At 41.5% G+C, this 19,226-nt stretch overlaps 1 protein-coding gene across 15 annotated transcripts in view; it reads left to right on the plus strand.

Annotated features, from left to right (window-relative positions):
* Window positions 1–19,226, plus strand: part of DMD (dystrophin) — a 1,153,352-nt gene that overhangs the window by 1,060,902 nt on the left and 73,224 nt on the right. For 12 of the 15 annotated variants that reach the window (XM_090124095.1, XM_090124041.1, XM_031599265.2 and 9 more), the window contains one exon: window positions 16,177–16,238. In XM_090124095.1, the coding sequence (XP_089980221.1) occupies window positions 16,177–16,238 (62 nt within the window). Of the gene's footprint in view, window positions 1–10,716; window positions 10,833–16,176; window positions 16,239–19,226 lie in introns of those variants that run through there. The other 3 variants (XM_031599267.2, XM_031599268.2, XM_090124087.1) reach the window with 1 other exon arrangement.

The following is a 19,226-nucleotide window of genomic DNA, read 5'->3' on the forward strand; positions in this document are numbered from 1 at the left end:
AAGAGACTGACCAAGTGATTCTTTGGGTTATGACACTGATTGATGGAAAATGCAGTTAGGGTTAAGTATTCTATACGTAGTTTTGAATTACCCTCTTAATTGCAAATTACACAGAAGTGCAGGGTAGAGAGAAATACAATTTCAGCATTATGACCGAAATAAAGTAAACAGGAACTGTCTTTTTAAATGCTGAGATTGGTGATTGGAATTGATTAATATAAACTATGCCAATCTAGGAACAACAAAATCCATGAAATTAAAAATACATCCAGTTGTTCAAGTCAGAGAACGGTATAGTCTGGCAATGTCAGAACAACCCTTTCCTACTAAGGAATTGAGCCAAATTTTGTTTAGAGGTAAAATTCAGCTCAGTGTGTAACTGAGAGATATACTCAAAGGCCTTATAGGATTGTTTATGCACGCAATTATTTCTTGCAATTCGCATACTTGGTGAAATGCTTTACTCTACACACAAGTCCAAAAGAGCAAGCGAGTATTCTTTCTGTGTCCTACCATTTGCCAGTTTATTTTATAGAAGTTCTTTCAAGAGCATTTATTTGTATAAAATGAAAGTTTTAGAAAGAAATGCAATCAGAGTCCAGATTCTCTGCTGGTGTGTGCTGGCAGTGCTTCTTCAATTCAGTAAACTGTCAACAAATGCACCAGCTTACAACGTTTTGGAATGGAAATAACAGTTGTTTTTCCTTAGACAGTTTGACTGCTTCAAACGTTGGAAATTGCACATAGATCATGCAGCAGACTTAAAAAGGGAACACGATTTCAGAATCGTAGTTGACCTCATTGACCATGAGTCAGTTGTTTTGTCAAGTCATTTCTGGATAGAAATGAATACCTAATGATAATTAATTTGCTTACCACCTGATTGCTGTGGTAGGGTCATCAAGAAAACTAGGGAACCTGAACCAACAAAATTCTCATGCCTATGTTGTGCTGCATGGCATTAAAATCACCTGGGTTTGTTCTAGAACTCTCCTGGTTCCCCCAGTGGAAGGAGATTTTTTTGGCCATTGAACATGATGAATTTATTCTGCTGGAACAAGTCAGACTAGTTTCAGAAAGTTACTGCTCTTTCAGGCCACTACTATTACAGTGAGTGAAGCCATTTGAGAAGAATATATCATGCCTTAAGTCCACAGCAGTACTAACCAGGAAGCAGAGCAGTACCATGGCTTCTTGGCTTGGGAGTGGTCCAGCTTTCAGCAATACAAAAAAGAGCCACTGTGTGAAATTCAGACATGGAGGTGACTGTTACTCTCATGGCAGACATACACAGCAGTGTAGAGGTAGAAGAATGTGCCACTAGAAAGTCTACACAACCAAATTACTGTCAGATTTAGAGAGCAGATCACTCTCGCCTATTTCATAGACTTAATCATTCGATTAAATGACAGTGTAAACATAGTGCCACTGGCTTTATTTTTCTCCAAATTACTAGCAGGCATCATGAACAAAGTTAACACAGAAACAGCTATCAAAACAAATCACTTTCTTCATCCCTTACCAAACGGAGTGCACTATCATCACCAAATGATTGATTTCATTGCATTTAATCCCTGATAACATTTTAAATTAAATGCTAGCTTCAGTAAAATGTAATATTTACTAGAGAAATTTTCAGAAAAAAATAATAATATTGCACAGAGTAAAAAAAAATGGTATTTAGTGGTATTCAGTTGTGTAAGGTTAGAAGCCCTTTAATGATGATATCTTTGTCACGAACAAGAAATCTGTTTTCTCTTTGACTTCCAAATTGTAATTCTTAGAATAAAGCCAAAAGAATAAGCAGTATGGCAAGCTGCTAAAAATAAAAGTCTCCAAAGGTTTTAGTTCAGTATTAAATACAATGATTTGATAAACCAGTGGATTAGATAGGGTCTAATCCTTTACTCCCTGCTTGGGCTCCATTTGGCAAAGTTCTTAGGCTGTCAGCATCGATAAATCTTTGCAAAATTATTTTTACCCTTAATAAATTATTTGCTCTGTTAGTTACCCTAAAAACAGAACAACTTGAAATAACTGGGTGGAAGGATTATAATTTGAGAAATAATGAACACAGAATTTTAAGAATGAGAAATAAGACCAACTGCAGCAACAAAACTATGGAAAAGTAACAAGGGATTCATTTTTGATTACTGATAAAAAAGTGCAATGTTCTTAAGAAAAAAAACCCCTTTCATTTCTACAGTACAGGAGTATCTAGACATCACATCTTTATGTGTTTATTGTTTATGTAGAAGATAAAGTGAACATCTTTGTTTTACTTTCCCTGATCTGATGCATTTTAATGTGAAGACATTAACTAAGTGGTGATAACTGCTAGCAAAATCACATTTTGTTCTAAAGCTGGCAACCATGAGTCAGAGCTGTTGATAGTAACCAAAGGAAAATGATTTACTTCAAGAGAACAATGATGATTAAAAAACAATACAAAAAAAAGAACAAAAAACCATAATACTTTCTTAATATGACAGACTGATTTTGTTATCTAGAGGAGGCCCACTAAGATGATCAGAGGGCTGGAGCACCTCTCCTGTGAGGAAAGGTTGAGGGAACTGGGCTTGTTTAGACTGGAGAAGGCTCCAGGAAGATCTCATTGTGGCCTTCCAGTACTTGAAGGGAGCGTATAAACAGGAGGGGGAATGGCTTTTTACAAGGGTGGATAGTGACAGGACAAGGGGGAATGGTTTTAAACTAAGACAGGGGAGGTTTAGGTTAGATATTAGGAGGAAGTTTTTCACACAGAGGGTGGTGACACACTGGTTGCACAAGGAGGTTGTGGATGCCCCATCCCTGGAGGCATTCAAGACCAGACTGGATGTGGCTCTGGGCAGCCTGGCCTAGAAGTTGGTGACCCTGCCTGTGGCTGGGGGATAAAACTAGATGATCACTGTGGTCCTTTCCAACCCAGGCTATTCTATTATTCTAAGATCATGAATGAATTAAGAATGAATGTTCAAACAGTTGTAATGTTTTCTAAGACAGGAAGTATGAATTCAGGTGATCCTTCTTTCTGAACTGAAGACATTCAGAATATTGCCTTCTATGTAGTGTGTTATGTTATCTATGCTAGCATAATTATAATTAATGCTAGCATAAAGGATAGCAGTAGTCCTGGTGGACAGTATGAAATACACCAATGGTTTAGATCCTGCGAATACTCTCCATATATAGATATAGAAAATTTTTGGTTAAGTGTAATACATTATTTTACTTGAGATGGAGGTAACAAAAACTGTTGTGAGTTTCTGACAGAGGTATGAAGTTAGGTAATCTGAACTTTTCAAATAATCTGGCATTGTGTAACAAGTGCTGAAGAAGATGGTGAAGACAGACTGCTGCACTTAGGCCTAGCAAAAGAGGTTTTTATTTAAGTCTGAACTGTTTTAGAAAAAACTGAAGATGATATGGTAGAATTACAGGTTGATTTATTCAAGGGATAGTTCCTTTAAGTTTGTAGCTACAGGGGTCTAAGCATGTTAATACAGATCATAAAGAAGGTTCTTCATATTTTATGACCGTACAAAATACTCAGGATTTAGATGGCACTTTCGTTTCTTAAAGAGAAGAAAATAGTTCCAAATCCAAATTACTAATTTGTTTAATTGGCTCAATGAGAATAATGTTCAATACAGAGAGACTTAATGTATTTTGGCTGATTTTGAGCTCCACAAAGTCAGTGTTCTCCCTGACTTTATTACTGTAGATCCTAAAGGTCATCTGTGTTCCTTTGGTCATATGGATCAAGGCTCTTCCATTTGTGTAGACAAGGTATCTCTGATTGTTAGTGCAAGCTTTTCCACGGCTAATTTGGCTTCTTTGCTAGAAAAGGAATCTGTCTTTTGCAGGCTTATTTGCTCACTAAGAGACTCCATTTTCTATTTGATAACAGAGATCAACAGAGAAAGGCATGAAGGTATGCTGATGAAATCACAGTTTATTGGAAGCCTTTTGAAAAGTTCTTCTGAATTCAAACTCATAAAATACTGACAGTATACCAAGTCACTGAGTTGTATTAAATGCATTCTTATCATTAAACATCTAGTTTGAACTGTGAAATACAGTCTAGCAGGACTTGTATCCTGTCATCAGATAGCAGCCACAGGATTGTGTCCTGCATTAACTGCCAACTCACATGTTGTAATGAGCTACACAAAGATACCTATGTACAAAAGCTGAGAGGAGTAAAACTTTTCTTATTCTTAGCTAAGGAACATCTAACCCTTCATGTCAGGTCAGTTGGAACTAGATGACCTTTAATGCCTCTCTCTCTCAGTCCAAACAATTCTAGAATTCTATAAAATAATTTTTATCTTACTTGAAAATTTCTCTGTATCTATCTTTACTGTAGTATTTAAGTGCTAACATATATTATGTTCAATTAGGATAAGCAAATATCTGTGTCCTAGGACATGGCTCCACGGTGGCTGATGCTCAGTCATCTGTCTCTGAGTACTTGCTGACATAGGTTTGTATATCCATGCTTGTTTCAAATGAGCATATATATAAACATTAATTTTCACTCTTTGGCATGGACAAAATGAGAGTGTTGCTAGCTGCCATTAGAGAGAGCATACACTGTCAGAGCTGTATGAACAATTGCCTCATGTTGCAGTCAAACTGAATTAGATAGAAGTACATTTGTCACAGATTATTGTTTTGGGAAGAAACTTAAAAGTTTTCATTACAGAAATGTCAGATGAGAAGTTTTTACTTTTCTGATGTCTGAAAGTTTAACCTCAGTTTGTGAATAGTTGCACAACCTTAATCTGAACTTGCATTTCTATGTAGATGAACCCTGTGAAGCATCACCTGGATCAGATGAAGAAGTAGGTCTGGATGGATTTACTGGTGAGGCTAGTTAGGTGGAGCTGCTCTCGTCTTCCATCAGCTTCTGTAGGCTGGCTTTTCCTCCAGTGCAGTGCTACGTTTTCCCTGATTTCTGAACCCACATTGGACTTTTAGGAATAGAGAGCAAAGCGGTCATGCCATTCAGGAAAAGTGAGCTTTGCTTGTGTAGTACAGAAGGTAAAGCCTTTCTGGTCTGGAAACAAAATCAACCCAAGTTAGATTAACAAGGAGAGAGAGTTGTCCCTTTCTCAAATCAGTGCTCTCTGTGGTCCCTAGGAAAAAGTTAGGAACAGCTCTTGACCTTCTTGTATCTGCTAAGGTCAGCAGCATCAACATGCTTAGGAAGATGTTGGAAAAGCCTAGTGTGTATGTAAAAGAGAGGCAGTGCCTCTTGTTAGAATAATATATTAAAATATTATGTATATTACGTTATGATCATTGAGTAAACGACATGGTAGTTATGACAGGTTCAAAGTATATTTTAATGTAACAGATGTTACATGATCTATGAGAATGCTGCAAGACATCTAGAGCTGAAATACAGACACAAAAAAATCCATGCAGTAATTCAAAGCTGTAATGTTTGCCTGCTTAGTGGTCTGATTGGAAACTTGCCTGCTTGCAGCTGTCATAAAATGCAATAGATTTTCACTGTCCTCTTTGCATACTTAAGCGCAGTTTTTACCATTGCTTTATCCCAGTAGGTAATCTCTTAGTGTGATCTAAATGGCTTTTTTTTTTTCACAAAATGAATATTTTCCCTTCAAGATGATATTTACATAGGACCTTTATGGAAAAATGTCATGAATGCAGGAAAAACTTTTTTGTTTGTATGATTTTAGTCATAAAAAGACTCGATGATAATGTCAAAAATAAATATTTTATGAAATGCAAGCAAAAAGTAAATTAGTGTAAAAGGAATGCAGGCTTCTCCTTTGCTGTCTGTGGGCGACTTTGGATGAGGGAGCTGTTAGCAAGCAGCCCTGTCACCAGGAATGCATGGTGATCTGTATTGCATCATATTGGCTGGTCTCTGAGTGATGGAGGCCAGTAAGGCGGAGAGCTTTTTGCAACTGAAGTCTATACATTGACAGGAAACAGTAAAGTTCGTGATCTGAGAAGGCAGCTTCTGTGTTCACAACAGAATTTTATGAGTGGAAAGAAAGATTTGGAGGAGAAAAGAGACTTAATGAGAAAGAGAGTTTATGAAATCCTGCTTATTTTAATCCCCCAGGAGGCAAGACAGTCATTTATTTCTAACTGAGAACGCAAAGGAAAGTAAGAAATAGAGTTTGCCTTCATCATTTTGTTTAATTTATCCTTATTAGTTTTCATTTGTTCACAACTGAACTGAAATGATAGGCATCCACATTGTCAATACAAGTTCCTCAAACCAACAACTTAAAAAGGTATAATTATTATTTCTAAAGTCGTATTTGTAGATGGTCAAGATTAGCATGTCATTCTGCTTTGTTTTTCGGTTAACTTTTCAGTAAGCTTCAGAGGATTTTTTTAACACTTTTATTTAGCTAACATTTTGCCAGCATTCTGCTTCTTCAACTTCCCATTCTTGTGACTCTCCACATTCCAGTTCATTTCCATCCCAGAAGATCAGGGGTTCTGCTGCTTTCTTCATTTTCTTTACTAATTATGGCTTGGAATCATCATAGAATCATAGAATGGCTTGGGTTGAAAAGGACCACAATGATCTAGTTTCAACCCCCCTGCCACAGGCAGGGTTGCCAACCACTAGACCAGGATGCCCAGAGCCACATCCAGCCTGGATGTGATGGGGAGAGAAGAGATTTTAGTATGTCCAGGTGCTTACCTGAGAAGCTCATAACACTGGTGGAATCAGTCCACCTACATCCAACAGTGCACATAACCTTACCTGGGTACTACACCTGGCGCTGGACTGAACAAATGCTCTGCTACTGCGAGCTGCCTGTGTTGTCACTTCCAGCTAAAAAGCAGTTTTACCCTCTCCCAGTTAACCTTTCCAAGATTTCAATAATATAAATTTTGTATGTGTATTGATTATACCTAAAATGATAGGTGTCATATCATTCATATTCTATCAACAGCGTGGTGTAACATAAGGCACACACAGACTGCTCCCAAGGCTCTGCGACACTCATCTTGCAGGGTGATGGCAACTTCTGTTTTAATTGGGTGTCTTTACTACACTAAAAGCAATCTCAGCCCAAAGGAGATTTGTGAAGGAGGGCAGAGGTACATGTCATCCTGTTAGACGTTCTGTGCAAGAACACTTTCTATACTGTGCATCAAATTGCTGCAAGAACATCCCAGCCATCAAGCTTTGAAATCCAATTGATCCTTGGGTAGAAATGTAAATGAGTGATTTGGACATGGTACACTTGGAGTGACATAAATTTGATTAATTTCTACAATATAAATCACAGGCCTTGTAACCTAATCTAGGGAGCTTGCAAGGAAGTTGGACCAGATGATCTCCAGAGGTCACTTGCAACCCCTAACGTTCCGGAATTCTTTGATTACACAGCTGCTTTATGGTGTGATGGAGAATCCCTGTTGAAGAAGAAGCACCTGTTCATCTCCATTTATGCAGGACACAAACTGGGCTTCCCTCTGAATGGGAAATGGCATGCTCCTTCCTCAGCTCTTACATGGTGCAAATAACTGATTATACACAGCAATGAATGTCCTAGTATTTAATTTACAGTGTAATGTTGGGGAAAATGAATGCAGAACCTCAAAACTATTTTCTGCATTGCATTTTCGGTATTTTAATGTGCCTTCAGAAGTAACGTTCAAGCAGACAAAAGAAAAATCAAAAAAAAAAAAAAAAAGCATTATCCAAAACAGTGTTCTCTTCTTGGCTTGTCTGAGAGGGCTATCGGTGAACACAGAAGAAATCCTGGAGGTTTCAGCCGTTGGAGCGTATTTAAGACAGATGATCCAGGAAAGTGTCATTGTGCCATCCCAAGTGATGCTTAGTATGTATTTATACCAAGAAAAAGAAAATAGGCTCAAAGAGCATAGCGGATTAGCCAGCCCAATGCGGGGCACCACAATGTCTTCTTATACGCAAGGCTAGCGTGTGCTAATCCACTGCACAGATAACTGAGAAATAGTAGAGCCATGCTTACAAGGAGCACTGCACACTTCACAGAGCGACAGGAACAAAACTTAGTTAATAGGAAAATGTTCCATCTTTACTTTCAGCAACAGTAAAACTAAAGGAATATCTTTAGTTTTGTGACTCATTAAGCGCCAACCTTACTAGCAAACTTAGATTTGCCCTCCTAAGCAGGTCTGGGCAACTGAGAAGTGAGTACTCCTACTCATTTCTGCCTTTGTTTTCTTTTCTGTCTGTAACATGGGGTACTAATGCCAATCTCCTTCATAAAACCTGAGAAGATTTACAGTCAAGCAATAGTATTTGGGAATTGATTATTTTATGCTTGTATTACTGTTTTTAAAGTCTTTTTGTCTTTTGCTCTTTCCTCATATAAAAGTGACAAAATTTTGAGAGTAATGCATTTGGATTGGAAAACGAGAATTTTCAGACATGCAGACGCCATTAGCGTTTTGACAGCAAGTAGTGCATTGATACTACTTGAAAATCCCAACTTTTCAGGTGCTCAGCTGGTACTTAATAATGAATAAGACACTATTAGTGAAAGCAGATCACCCCTCCTTTATTAGGGAGCTGTGATTTCCCCTGAAGCACCTGGAACTGATAAATATTAAAGAGACAGACACCTTGATCAGATACAGTCCTGCACAAAGTATAAGAAATAAACACTGTTCTTCTGATTAAGTTCTCTGTGTGCCCAAATTGACTAAATGGTCCTCGGGTAAGAAAAGCACCATGGGGAATTAAAATTCCGCTTGTTCTGTAATCTTGTTTTATTTTCTACAGAAGAAGACTGTTTTTTTAACCAGATAAGTGGCTTAAAATTAAGTATGGCATATAGACTTGCTTCAGTTAAAAATCCAAAGACAGTAACCATTTGCACTGCAAACAAATTATATTTCATAATAAATTATTAATAGTTTAAAAATAATTTGGAATAAGAGTGGTATTTCCTGCTTTGTACAGCAAAAGCATAATCTCGAGGTCAAAAGTTGCTAAAATCTCTTGTGAATTTGGAGACAGCAAGCAGAATTAAATAGGTATTTTTTTTATAAAATCAAATTATAAAGTCAATAGGCCTTAATCCTTTAATCTTTCAACACTCATGTTTTCCTCTCGGTGTTCTTGAGTGGGTAATAGTTTGATTTCGGAGATCAAAGGGTTAATTTGCTTTTCAATTGAGGAATGACTCAGAGTTCCCCCTTATTGTTCAAAGAAAAAAAAAGTGGTGTGTGGGTGTAAGGTAGAGAAAAAAAAGCCAAGAAAATGGATTCACTAATTGGGGTTTTCACCTGCTGTGAGTCTAATTGAATACAATACCTTATTTGTAACTCAAGGAGAAAGAAGATTATGCAAAGTATGAGAATTTCAGACTGGTTTTTAAATTCTTATTACTTGGCACTATTGTATGGGAAAGAAGACAAACGTGGTAATAGCAGCATAGAGCTTGACCAGGATACACTAGAAACAGTAAGAAATTGAAGGAATGTGTATCTTGAGGATCAGGACCAGAGATTTCTTGAAATAAAGCAAAATACTTTTTCCATGAAACTGCAGGCTTCCAGCCACAACGAGTCCTGCGACATTAAGCAGGCTGCTCTGCCATTGTTGTAATGGATCGTGAAGTCCCTACCAATTCATGTGCTAAAGATTACACTTTAAAGCTAAGAGAGAGATCTCTTGTTTCTTAAAACTTAGCGGAAGATGAGAGACGTTTGTTGATTGCAACAACTGACAGCCTTCAGCCAGTTCATTTGCCTCAAAGCTGACATATGTACGTAACCCAGGGAGCCTTAATGGGGTGCTGTGTCTGCCCACACTGAGATGAATTCTCTTTCTCTTGCTTTGTCGGGGCAGTGTTGGAGATGCCAGATAAAAAAAAAGCTGTGACATTGACCTTTCGAAGCAAATTAGGTTGTTTAGAAACTATGAGAAGTTAACATTTCGCTCTGTTGGGTTTCATTCCTGCCTTTGGCGGTTGCTGGGGTTGATCCCTGAGCGTACTGCGCTTGCAAAGTTTCTACAAAAATACATGAGGGCTTCCCCTGAACCCCGCTGGCCTTTTATTAAAGCCAGATAATACAGGTACCTGAATCCTTAAGGACAGCCCTAAAAATCCTAATACTTTGGGTGGAAACCACCCAGGTATGTCCTTATTGAGCAGTCCGTGGGCAGTGATGTGGTAAGGCAGTGAACAAGGGTGAGGTGAATTTGCCACGTGTCCAGGCCTACATCTTCCACATGCTAGGGCTTTCTGTAGGTCCTAAAGGCACCCTTTTGGGCGGCTGTACCATGAGAGAACCAAATGTAAACCTGAAAAACTGCCCAGCTGTGGGTAGGGCCTGCTCCTCACCCAGCACTGCTGCCGTGAGTGAAGGACGTGGTGAGGTGAGGTGAGATGGCTGGCCACACGGATAGGAGACGTTTGTGATGCCAGGAGAAGGTCTTTGGTTTTATTTGCACACCCAGCGCGAAGCAGAATTCACACTGGGAAACGCGGCACCCGTCTCCGCGCTCAGGAAACGTAGGGGCGCAGAACCAGCCCTCTTCTCGGCGGGAAGGAGCGACCCCAACTCTGCAGCAGCCCGCGGTGAAGGCGAGCAGGAAACCGCCGCCGTGCCCGCGTCCGCCTCAGCCCCGCGGGACCCCTCCGCCGGGGGGGCGGGCCGGGGCGGTGCAGCGCGGCTCGGCGCGGGGAGCGCCGCCCTCTCTCTCTTTCCCTCCCGCCCGCCCGCCGGCGGGGCGGCCGCAGTGGTGCTGGGCGGCGGGGCCGGGCGGCAGTGCTGTGTCTGGCTCCGCGGCGCCGCCGAGCAGCTGCCGCCATGAGGGAGCAACGCAGAGGGTGAGGAGCAGAGGGGGGCGCGGCGGCAGGTGCCGGGCTGGGCTCGGCTCGTGACGGGGCTGCGGGCGGGATGATGGAGCCGGGGGCAGCGCGGTGGCCGCGGCCATCCCAGCGCACGGCTGCAGCGTGGAGGTAGCGCGTCCGTCTCCTCGGAAGACCGTAGGGGAAGCGATTTGTTTCTCCAAAAAGGTCAACTTTCCGCTCGGTCCCTTCGGGGCAGTTGGGAATGGAGGCCGTAGACCCGCGCTGTGCGTCCGGTTGGGACGCGCAGGATGCGGGGTCCGCCGCGAAGCCGGGGCTGCGCCGGGCTGGGACTGCGCGCCGCGCTGGGTCGTAAAGGGCAGCCGGAGGAGTGTAGAGCGTTACCTGTGCAGCGCCTAACTTGCTGCTGGGAGCGAACTTCCCTAAAACACTTCAATGGGTATTACTTTCACGGAGTCCTTTCGTGTTAGCAGCCACCTTTCCCATGACTGGGCAGGGCCGGGAGGGGATCCCCGGAGCTGCACGCTGGGTGATCTTAGTGGTCTTTTCCGACCTTAACGATTCTGTCTTCTGATTCTTTGAGCCTTACCTCGCCGTGTCCCTGCTCAGAGCCCGCGGGTGCGTGGCTGTGGGGTCTGATGCCTCGCAGCGAGGTGGCTTCGGTAAGAGCGGAGCGGCTGGGCTTTGCCGAGCGAATAGCTGGGTGGGCAGGTAGCGGCTGGAGGGCAGAGCCCCGCTGCCGAGAGGTCATCTTTGCCCGGGATGGAGCGTGTAAAATAAATGTTTAACATCGCGAGCGGTGAAAAAGAGTTACTTTACAGTTCTCAGCAGTTGGTATTTGCCTTTCTCTGACTGCTCGTTTCCAGTGTCGGCGAGAAACTTAAATATGTATGGGTGCTTCCCTTCAGCAGCGCGATAAATCTGGCAAAAGCCAATAAAACATGCTGCAGTCAAATTCTTGCTGGAAAGATGCCTGATCCTTGGCTTAAATGGGAATAATCTCCGTGCTCAGATCAGTAGTCTCTAGATTTATCGATGAAAACAGTAGTCCTTTGTACGGCACAAAGGAGTGCCACCTTCTCGCACCGCTAATACTTTCCATCGCAGTGCCGTGCTGTAGCCAGGGAATTAATGAAACCCTGTAAAAAAGACAGCTGTTAAGTCTTCTGGCAATCGCTGTCATCTGCTGCTGAAAACATTTCTGATTTTCAATGAGCAGCAGTGTCTGTGCATGCAAACACTTTGAAACGCATTTATGTTAGGTTAGTGAAAGCCAAGCAACTGTATCGTGTTTATTTTGGCTTTTTGACAGCAGTCATACGGTGGTTCTAATAACCTTTTATTCATCTTAACGCCAAAAGGTGAGAGGCATTACAGACTGCGGTGTTTGAGACTGGATTATTCATTGCTTTATAAGACAGTACTTAATAAGCAGCTTGTGTATGTAAGTATCTGTTTATTGCAACCTGATGAAATTTCTTATTCTGTGCACATCTGCACACTTGCATATCTTGTTTACGTTCCACTTCCAAATGAATACATGAGAAACAGAAGAAGCACAGCAGGAGTTTAGAAAGGGCTGCGTAGTTCAGTCTAAAGTTCTGGACTCTGGAACTTCGCAATGAATAAATGAGAGTACCTGAATCTTATATGTATGCAAAAAAATATAGAGTGCAATCAGGGTGAGTTAAAGAGATCTGTGGATGGCTACAACCTGTGCAAGGATGTTTGAGCGATTGTGCAACATTGATTGTTCTCTACTCCCCCCGCTGCTGGTGTTGCTCAGTGGTAATGTAAAATGTGGGAAGAGAAAATAACCGTGTTTTGTCTAAACTGATGAAGTTGTAGCAAGAGAACCATAATTCAGTTTGTGTGCTGTTTGGACTATCATCTCTCAGTTTCAGGTTTGCAGTCCTGTGTGCTGTTCGCTCTTCCATCAGTGACGAGAGATGAATGTCTGTGCTTTTTGCAAGAACAGAGAGGTTACACGGGCACAGTGTGACAGAATTGCCCACGTAAAAATTATCCTTGCTAATATGATGTAATTATCCTTTAATGAAGTGGCCCTGCTGCTCCCAAAGGATGTGTTAAGTGAGGACCGTGCTTTCATCCCCCTGACTACACACTATCGGTGTATTTAGTGTGCTGGTCACACCAGCACCTAGGTGTCACCATTATCCAGCGCTGCTCCTCTCATTTTCAGGCCTGCTTTTAATTTCCTTTTCACCTTTGCAACTTTGCAAGTCAGGTGAGGAAGAGGAAAATAAGCCCCGTGAGCCCGTACTTGGGCACATCTCACCAGGCTCCAGCTGCTGCTGGTCAGAGGGCTCGCGCTTCCCCTTGTCCCTCTGCATCCCCCTGACTCACAGGCTGCAAAGGGCCCTGCTCACCGGAGTTTGAAACTGGCAAACCTTGTGCTGCGGCTCTGTTAAGGATGCTTCAGCGTTCCCAGGCTCGGTGGAGACTGCGGGATCTGCTGAGCTGGCGCTTCCCTTCAGGCAGGCAGAGCCTCCCCTTGCCCGGCCCCCAGCTCACGGTCAGTTGGCCTTTGGAAGCAGTGGAGAGGCTCGCATAGAGCAGGTGAGCTGAACGAAGTAGCAGCAGCCCTCCTGCCTCCCATGTGTCTGGGGCGTTGCCCTGCCTTTTCACCTGCTCCAGCACCAGGCCTCAGTCCTCTTCTGGGAAGGGCACCAGGATGAAGGGTGGGAGCACTGGAGAAAGGCAGCAACCCCACCAGCTCAGCCCTTGGGACGTGTGGGTGAAGTAGTGAAACCGCTCGTTGCAAAATGGGCATCCCTGGGTGAATTATTTTAGGCAGTCATGATGTAAGAGCATTTTGTGTAGTCATTTGAGGTATCTGGCACTAAAAATGTATGAAAACAGTCCAACATTTCTTTGGCAATGGAAATTTTATTTACAGTGTCTTGGGAAGATCGGTGATGTATTTTCTGGATGGTTAATAAGTGACATAAGCTTACGCCTTGCACATTAAATTCACTGATATCTGATTAAGCTTTACCATAAAAACGAAAATACCAAAAAAATACTTGTCTTCACAGTGTTGATGAGTGATTAACCATAACAGTTTTCTGAATCTTAAATGACTCCCTTGTTCTTCTATTCAACACAGGCAATAAGATTCTGGGTGCTGTATAGGTACATCATTGCCACATGCTCAGTGGCTTTAAAATACTGTATTGGGGAATCAGTGCCTTTGCAAGCTCCCAGACCAAAAGCTGTGGATCCCCAAATGGCCTAGTTCATCCACAAAACAATTTGGAGCTGCCAAACTAAATTCACAGGGAAAATTAGGCAATTAGTTTCAGAGCTTCCTTGCGACTGCATGCCTAAGTTCTTACTCTCCTCTTTGCTACATGCTTTGGCACAGAAGCCAAGGATACACTTGTTGGGATATCTCAGAAGCGCTGTGCGTAGCATTTGAGATAAAAAGGGGGTGTGGAAAACCACCATCCCCAAACTCCCTGGGTTGTTGCCCTATGCCAGCCCCCAATGCGAGGAGTGCCTGTGTGCAGCTCTGAGCTCAGTCCTGCAGCGCTCCCTGGCTGGGCCCGCCAGGCTGCTGCCAGGGAACCGCTGGGCTGGAACGAACACCGAGAACTAGCAAACAGCAGGCACAGCTCTGCGGGGCTGAGTGTTGGTCTGCTGTTGCTGCCCACTTACCTGAATTGTGAGGTCTCTCTGTCAACAGAGTAATTTGGCAGTGAATGTGTTCCCTTGTTCTTTCCGTTGGGCTGCTATTGTACAAGGAGGGGGCAAATAGTAACTAAATTTGGGGGGAATTCGGTGTGTAAATGAAACTTGTTTAAAAAACGTATTTTAGCTAGTAAGCTGCTGGTACTGCAGAACTTCCTTGTGCCAGACGTCTTCCCAAAATTTGGGAACTTAGGTGCAGTGTTTTCTTGTAAGCAACCCTGTGTCTCTGGTCATCAAACTGTAAGCTCAGATGATCGAAAGTGATTGCAGCCACCTCTCTTTGCAACATTCATATTTTCTCAGAGCAAAGACCAGGACGGCTGCTGCAGCTCTGATGTCCTCTTCCCTTTCTCCCTACCTTCAGCCACTGCAGAAATTAGGAAGGAGGGGGATGGTGAGGCTGATGAGTTGAGGTTTCTTTAACATCTTGTGCTAAGCTCAGATGCCATTCCTGCATTTTTGCTTATGGTTACTCCTTTCATTCTTCCTTGTAATTTTAGAGCAAAATGTGGAGATATTATATACAGTAAGCTAATGAATGCACAGACGTTCCTGGGCTGGTGAAGTATTCACATGGATCAAGTAAATAGCCTGTCTTCTAAGGCCAAAATGAAATCCTGCTAAGAAAACATTTCACTATTCTCTTTCCCCGCAGCAGTGGTGGTGCTGAAGTGTTGCATGGAGAGCTGCACCCCTACGGCGTGCCGCTGGAGGTGCACTTGGGATCACCACTTGCCCCCCTGCTCTCTGTTACATCAGCTTTATATGCACTGTTTGCTCTACAGGAGCACCCAGTTTGCTTGCTGGGTCGCAATTTGGAGCTGAAAGGTGTGTGCTTCCAGAACACTGCGGATCAGACCTCACTCTTCTGTGCCTTTCCTTCCCAACACTGTATGTGCGTTGGACCCAGGATGTCTGTTCTTTAAGTACAGGAAGTGCAAATGTGGTTGCTAGCAATTGTACGTTTCAGAATTTTCTTTAAGTGTAGTCATGGGTTGTCTTTCAGTGGAGCTGAGTTCTGTGTGACCAAGACTTCACTGGCTATAGAATAGATAAGGAGAATTTTCTTTCAAGTTTCCTATGTTAGTGGAAATGAGATCACATTAGCTACGCTGTCATTAAAAAAAAAATCTTAAAATGTGTAGCCTTGGGAAACGTGAGTTGCTACTGCACTCACTAACACTTCATGTAGTTGGCTCTCTCACGCTGCATGTCTTCTGGCAGCACTCTGCTGCAAAGCTGAAGTCTGTGAGCTTCCATGCAGAGATGGTCCCATTTACATTCTAGTCATAGTGCAGGGTTTCATAACCCCATTTGGGTTTTTCCTGGCTTCCATATAGCTCCGCCTCTTGAAACTTCACAGAGACCCTAGGATAAGGGAGACAGCCCAAAACACTACGTTGTCTGAAAGCTCATTATATTTGTAATATTAGCAGAACTTTTAATTTTGCTTCCTGAGCCCGTGCTTCAATACAGCAGTCCAAATGGACATCTGGTGTTGAAAGAAGACATGCCTGCTGCTACTTACATTCCCTCCTGCAAGAGCTCAGGCTGCTGGCAGTGTTCTAGCACAGCACTGGGACGCACACTGTGCAAGGGAACAGAAAGAGAAATTCCATTTTATTAACTTTTATGTTTTTTATTGTAGCCATGAGACGCAGACAACCTGCTGGGATCATCCCAAAATGACTGAGCTCTACCAGTCTTTAGGTAAGACACCTCTACCAGTTGTTGCTGCTTTTTCCCGGTCAGAGGAATTGTTAAGACAAAGATTTCAAGAACTAGTGAACCAAAATCAATTTAAAGCGAGAAGCTGTGATTTTATTGAGATTAAATTTTCTGCAAACAAGTGGGTAAGGCATAATGATTTATTTCAAACATCGAGTGGAAAAATTAATGTATCAACGTGGTCGGAATGTGCACTGTATTTACTAAGTAATTTTGCTGCATTGTTGCAAACTTACTTAAAGACTGCAATAGAAATGGAAAAAGAAAAAGAAATCGTGAATCTTTTCACTGTTTTACAAAAGGCAGATGAAAAATCAAACCAGGCTGCTGTTAATGTTGACTTTTGGGTGGTAGAAAGCCAATGGAAGCAATTTGACAAACTGCATTGCCACTGCTTTATTTTTAAAGCACTCAATGCTCAGAACGCATGGCAGCTGTCATAATGTCATTTTGAATACTGAAATTGCACACTTATTATGACTTCAGATGTGCCTCCCTGGTGGGCTTTTGTGTTGGGTTTTTCTGTTTATTTTTTAAAAATTTTTAGCAGCTTTGGATTTTAGTAACAGAAGCACATCTATGAGATAGAATAGGTCAATCTATGCTCTAGTATAGGCTTCTTGGCAGACCATTTAATAGCTAACTATTTGTTTTTAATGGTCCTGTTAATAAGTAATAGAGGGTATAATAAAAATTAAGCTATTTCTCTAAAAGAAATATCAATCAACATGCTGCATTCAAGGAGGAGGTTATGTCTGCATAGTGCAAGTACATAAACCAGCTTTTAAACAAGCCAGCTTTAGTACTGAGACACTCAAGTCTAGCATTCAGTGCAGGCTTATTTACTGTGGTGAAAAATAGCTTAAATTATCTTCTGCTTAAGTCTATGCTGGCATAATTAGACTGTTTTCAGTAGATAAACTGGTATATTTCAAGCTAACTCAGGTATCTCTGCAGTGCTCTGATGTAAAAGTATACCCAAGCTATTTTAGAAACATGATATGATGAAGTGGAATGAAAGTGTGAATGTTTTTTCCTTGTAGTATTAACACTATGGCAGCAATTTGTTTAAAAATTAACTGAAGGACAGCTCTGTATATCAAAAAGGAATAGAAGACGTGTAAGTTCAGGCTAACAAAATGCAAAAGCAGACAAGTGTTGGCTTGCTATTTAATTATAACATATTGCCCAGTATGCCTCTTTTATTATTCTGCTGTGAAAGTCAGGAGTTTAAAGGATTCAGGACAAATAGCAGTTGTGCATGCTGACGTCTCTTTAATACAGGTAGATCCTCAAGCTGTTGCCTGTTAATTGAACCGCACTCCAACTCTAGCTCACTTTGATCTAGAGATAACATGATATCTCTGATACTGTTGCTGGTCAGACCTGAAGTCCGGTTGAAACTGCTTTTCTTCTGGGATTTCTTTCTGGTATTTCAACTACGGTAGTGTGGAATAATCAAGAAGTCAAAAGGTAGCTCTGTGCGAGGGGAAAAAGTTTGCTGATGGGTTCAGGTCAACAGTTCAAATGATGTGTGAGTGTTGAAGTCAAGTTGCATTTAGTTTAACTGAGATTTTATCACTGTAAGTATCACCTGGATGTCAAGATTTGAAGACATCCTCATTGCTTATTACATAAAGAAGGGACGTGTTTAGGCAGATTTTCTCTCTTTTTTTTCTTCTGTTTTGGAAAGTAATGTCCACTAGGGCAATAATTCTTTGTGGCTAATCATACTTCTTTTTTTGAGCTGAGACCAAATGCTCATTAATATGGAAGCAACACTGATTTTAGCATAGTATGTGTAATAGGTGTTTTTATTACTAAACTTAGGTATTTGTACATGTGTACAAAACAGGTTAAACAAACTGATTCTTTGTGCACTGCCACATAGGATAAAGCTTTGAAAAAAGTGCGACTGAATAACCTACCATTTTATTTTATTTTATTTTTGAATTGGGTATATTCATCATTGCCTAACTCTCATATAAATTGCATAATACAAGCATAACCCGTTTAGTCTTGAATGGAAGCCTTGATGTGTTTTCAGTGCTTTTCTTTGCCTCAGGTCAAAACGGTAATAATGGGATGTTTCAAGTCTTTTCAGACTGTTCAGTAATACTTTATCTGAAAAGATATTATTAAAGTCGATTTTGTATTGCATACTCATTAGATCCTATTATTTTTCCCCACTGTAGGATCCAAATTTTGCTTCTTATTCATATGGAGAAGCTAGTAAGGAGCTTAGTATGTATGCATTTTAAAAATCTGGTAGAAAACATGAATTGTACAATCCAGGTGAATGCAAAAAGTGAGACCAACAACATCAGTGCTGTCACGAATGTTTATTTCCATTTTCCAGCCCCTACACTTAGCCTGTAGGGAGCAACTGAGCAATGAGATGGAGCTTTCTGTACATCCCAGGTACTGACGGATGTGCTGACTTTCACCACACTTTAATTGATTCCAATGTATTGTAATTTGGTAGGGGATCTTTGTGTTTAATTTAGATTGTTCCAAATTACTGAAAGCTTAATTTTTTTTTTTTTGTAAGTGAATGAGGAAGACGCAACTAAGAGCAGGACAAGAGTTTTTGTAAAAGGAGAAGTAATGTTACTTTTATTCTTCACATATCCACCTCACACACCTACAAATTGCCACAGCACCTTTTGCTGAAATGGATGAATTCCAAGCTTCAAACGTATTTTCCTTGGCTTTTGTTTTTAGGGGTTGGGTGTTTGTTAAAATGAAGGTAAATTGCTGTACCTGATCGGGTTGTCAATCCAGCAGTCCTGTATCCTGTCTCCGGTACGGACTGCATCAGAGAAAGAGTCTGCAGGAAGAAATTATAAAATAACCTGCCCACAAAGGAAGGTTTCTCAGATTCTCTTCATGCTCATTTGCTGAAACAAAAATACTTTTAATAACTGTAAAATAGTTCATTTGACAATTAGTGTGCGTTTCGGAAATTGG

Source organism: Phasianus colchicus, chromosome 1 (assembly GCF_987193195.1).
Source record: "Phasianus colchicus chromosome 1, bPhaCol1.hap1.1, whole genome shotgun sequence".
NCBI lineage: Eukaryota > Metazoa > Chordata > Aves > Galliformes > Phasianidae > Phasianus > Phasianus colchicus.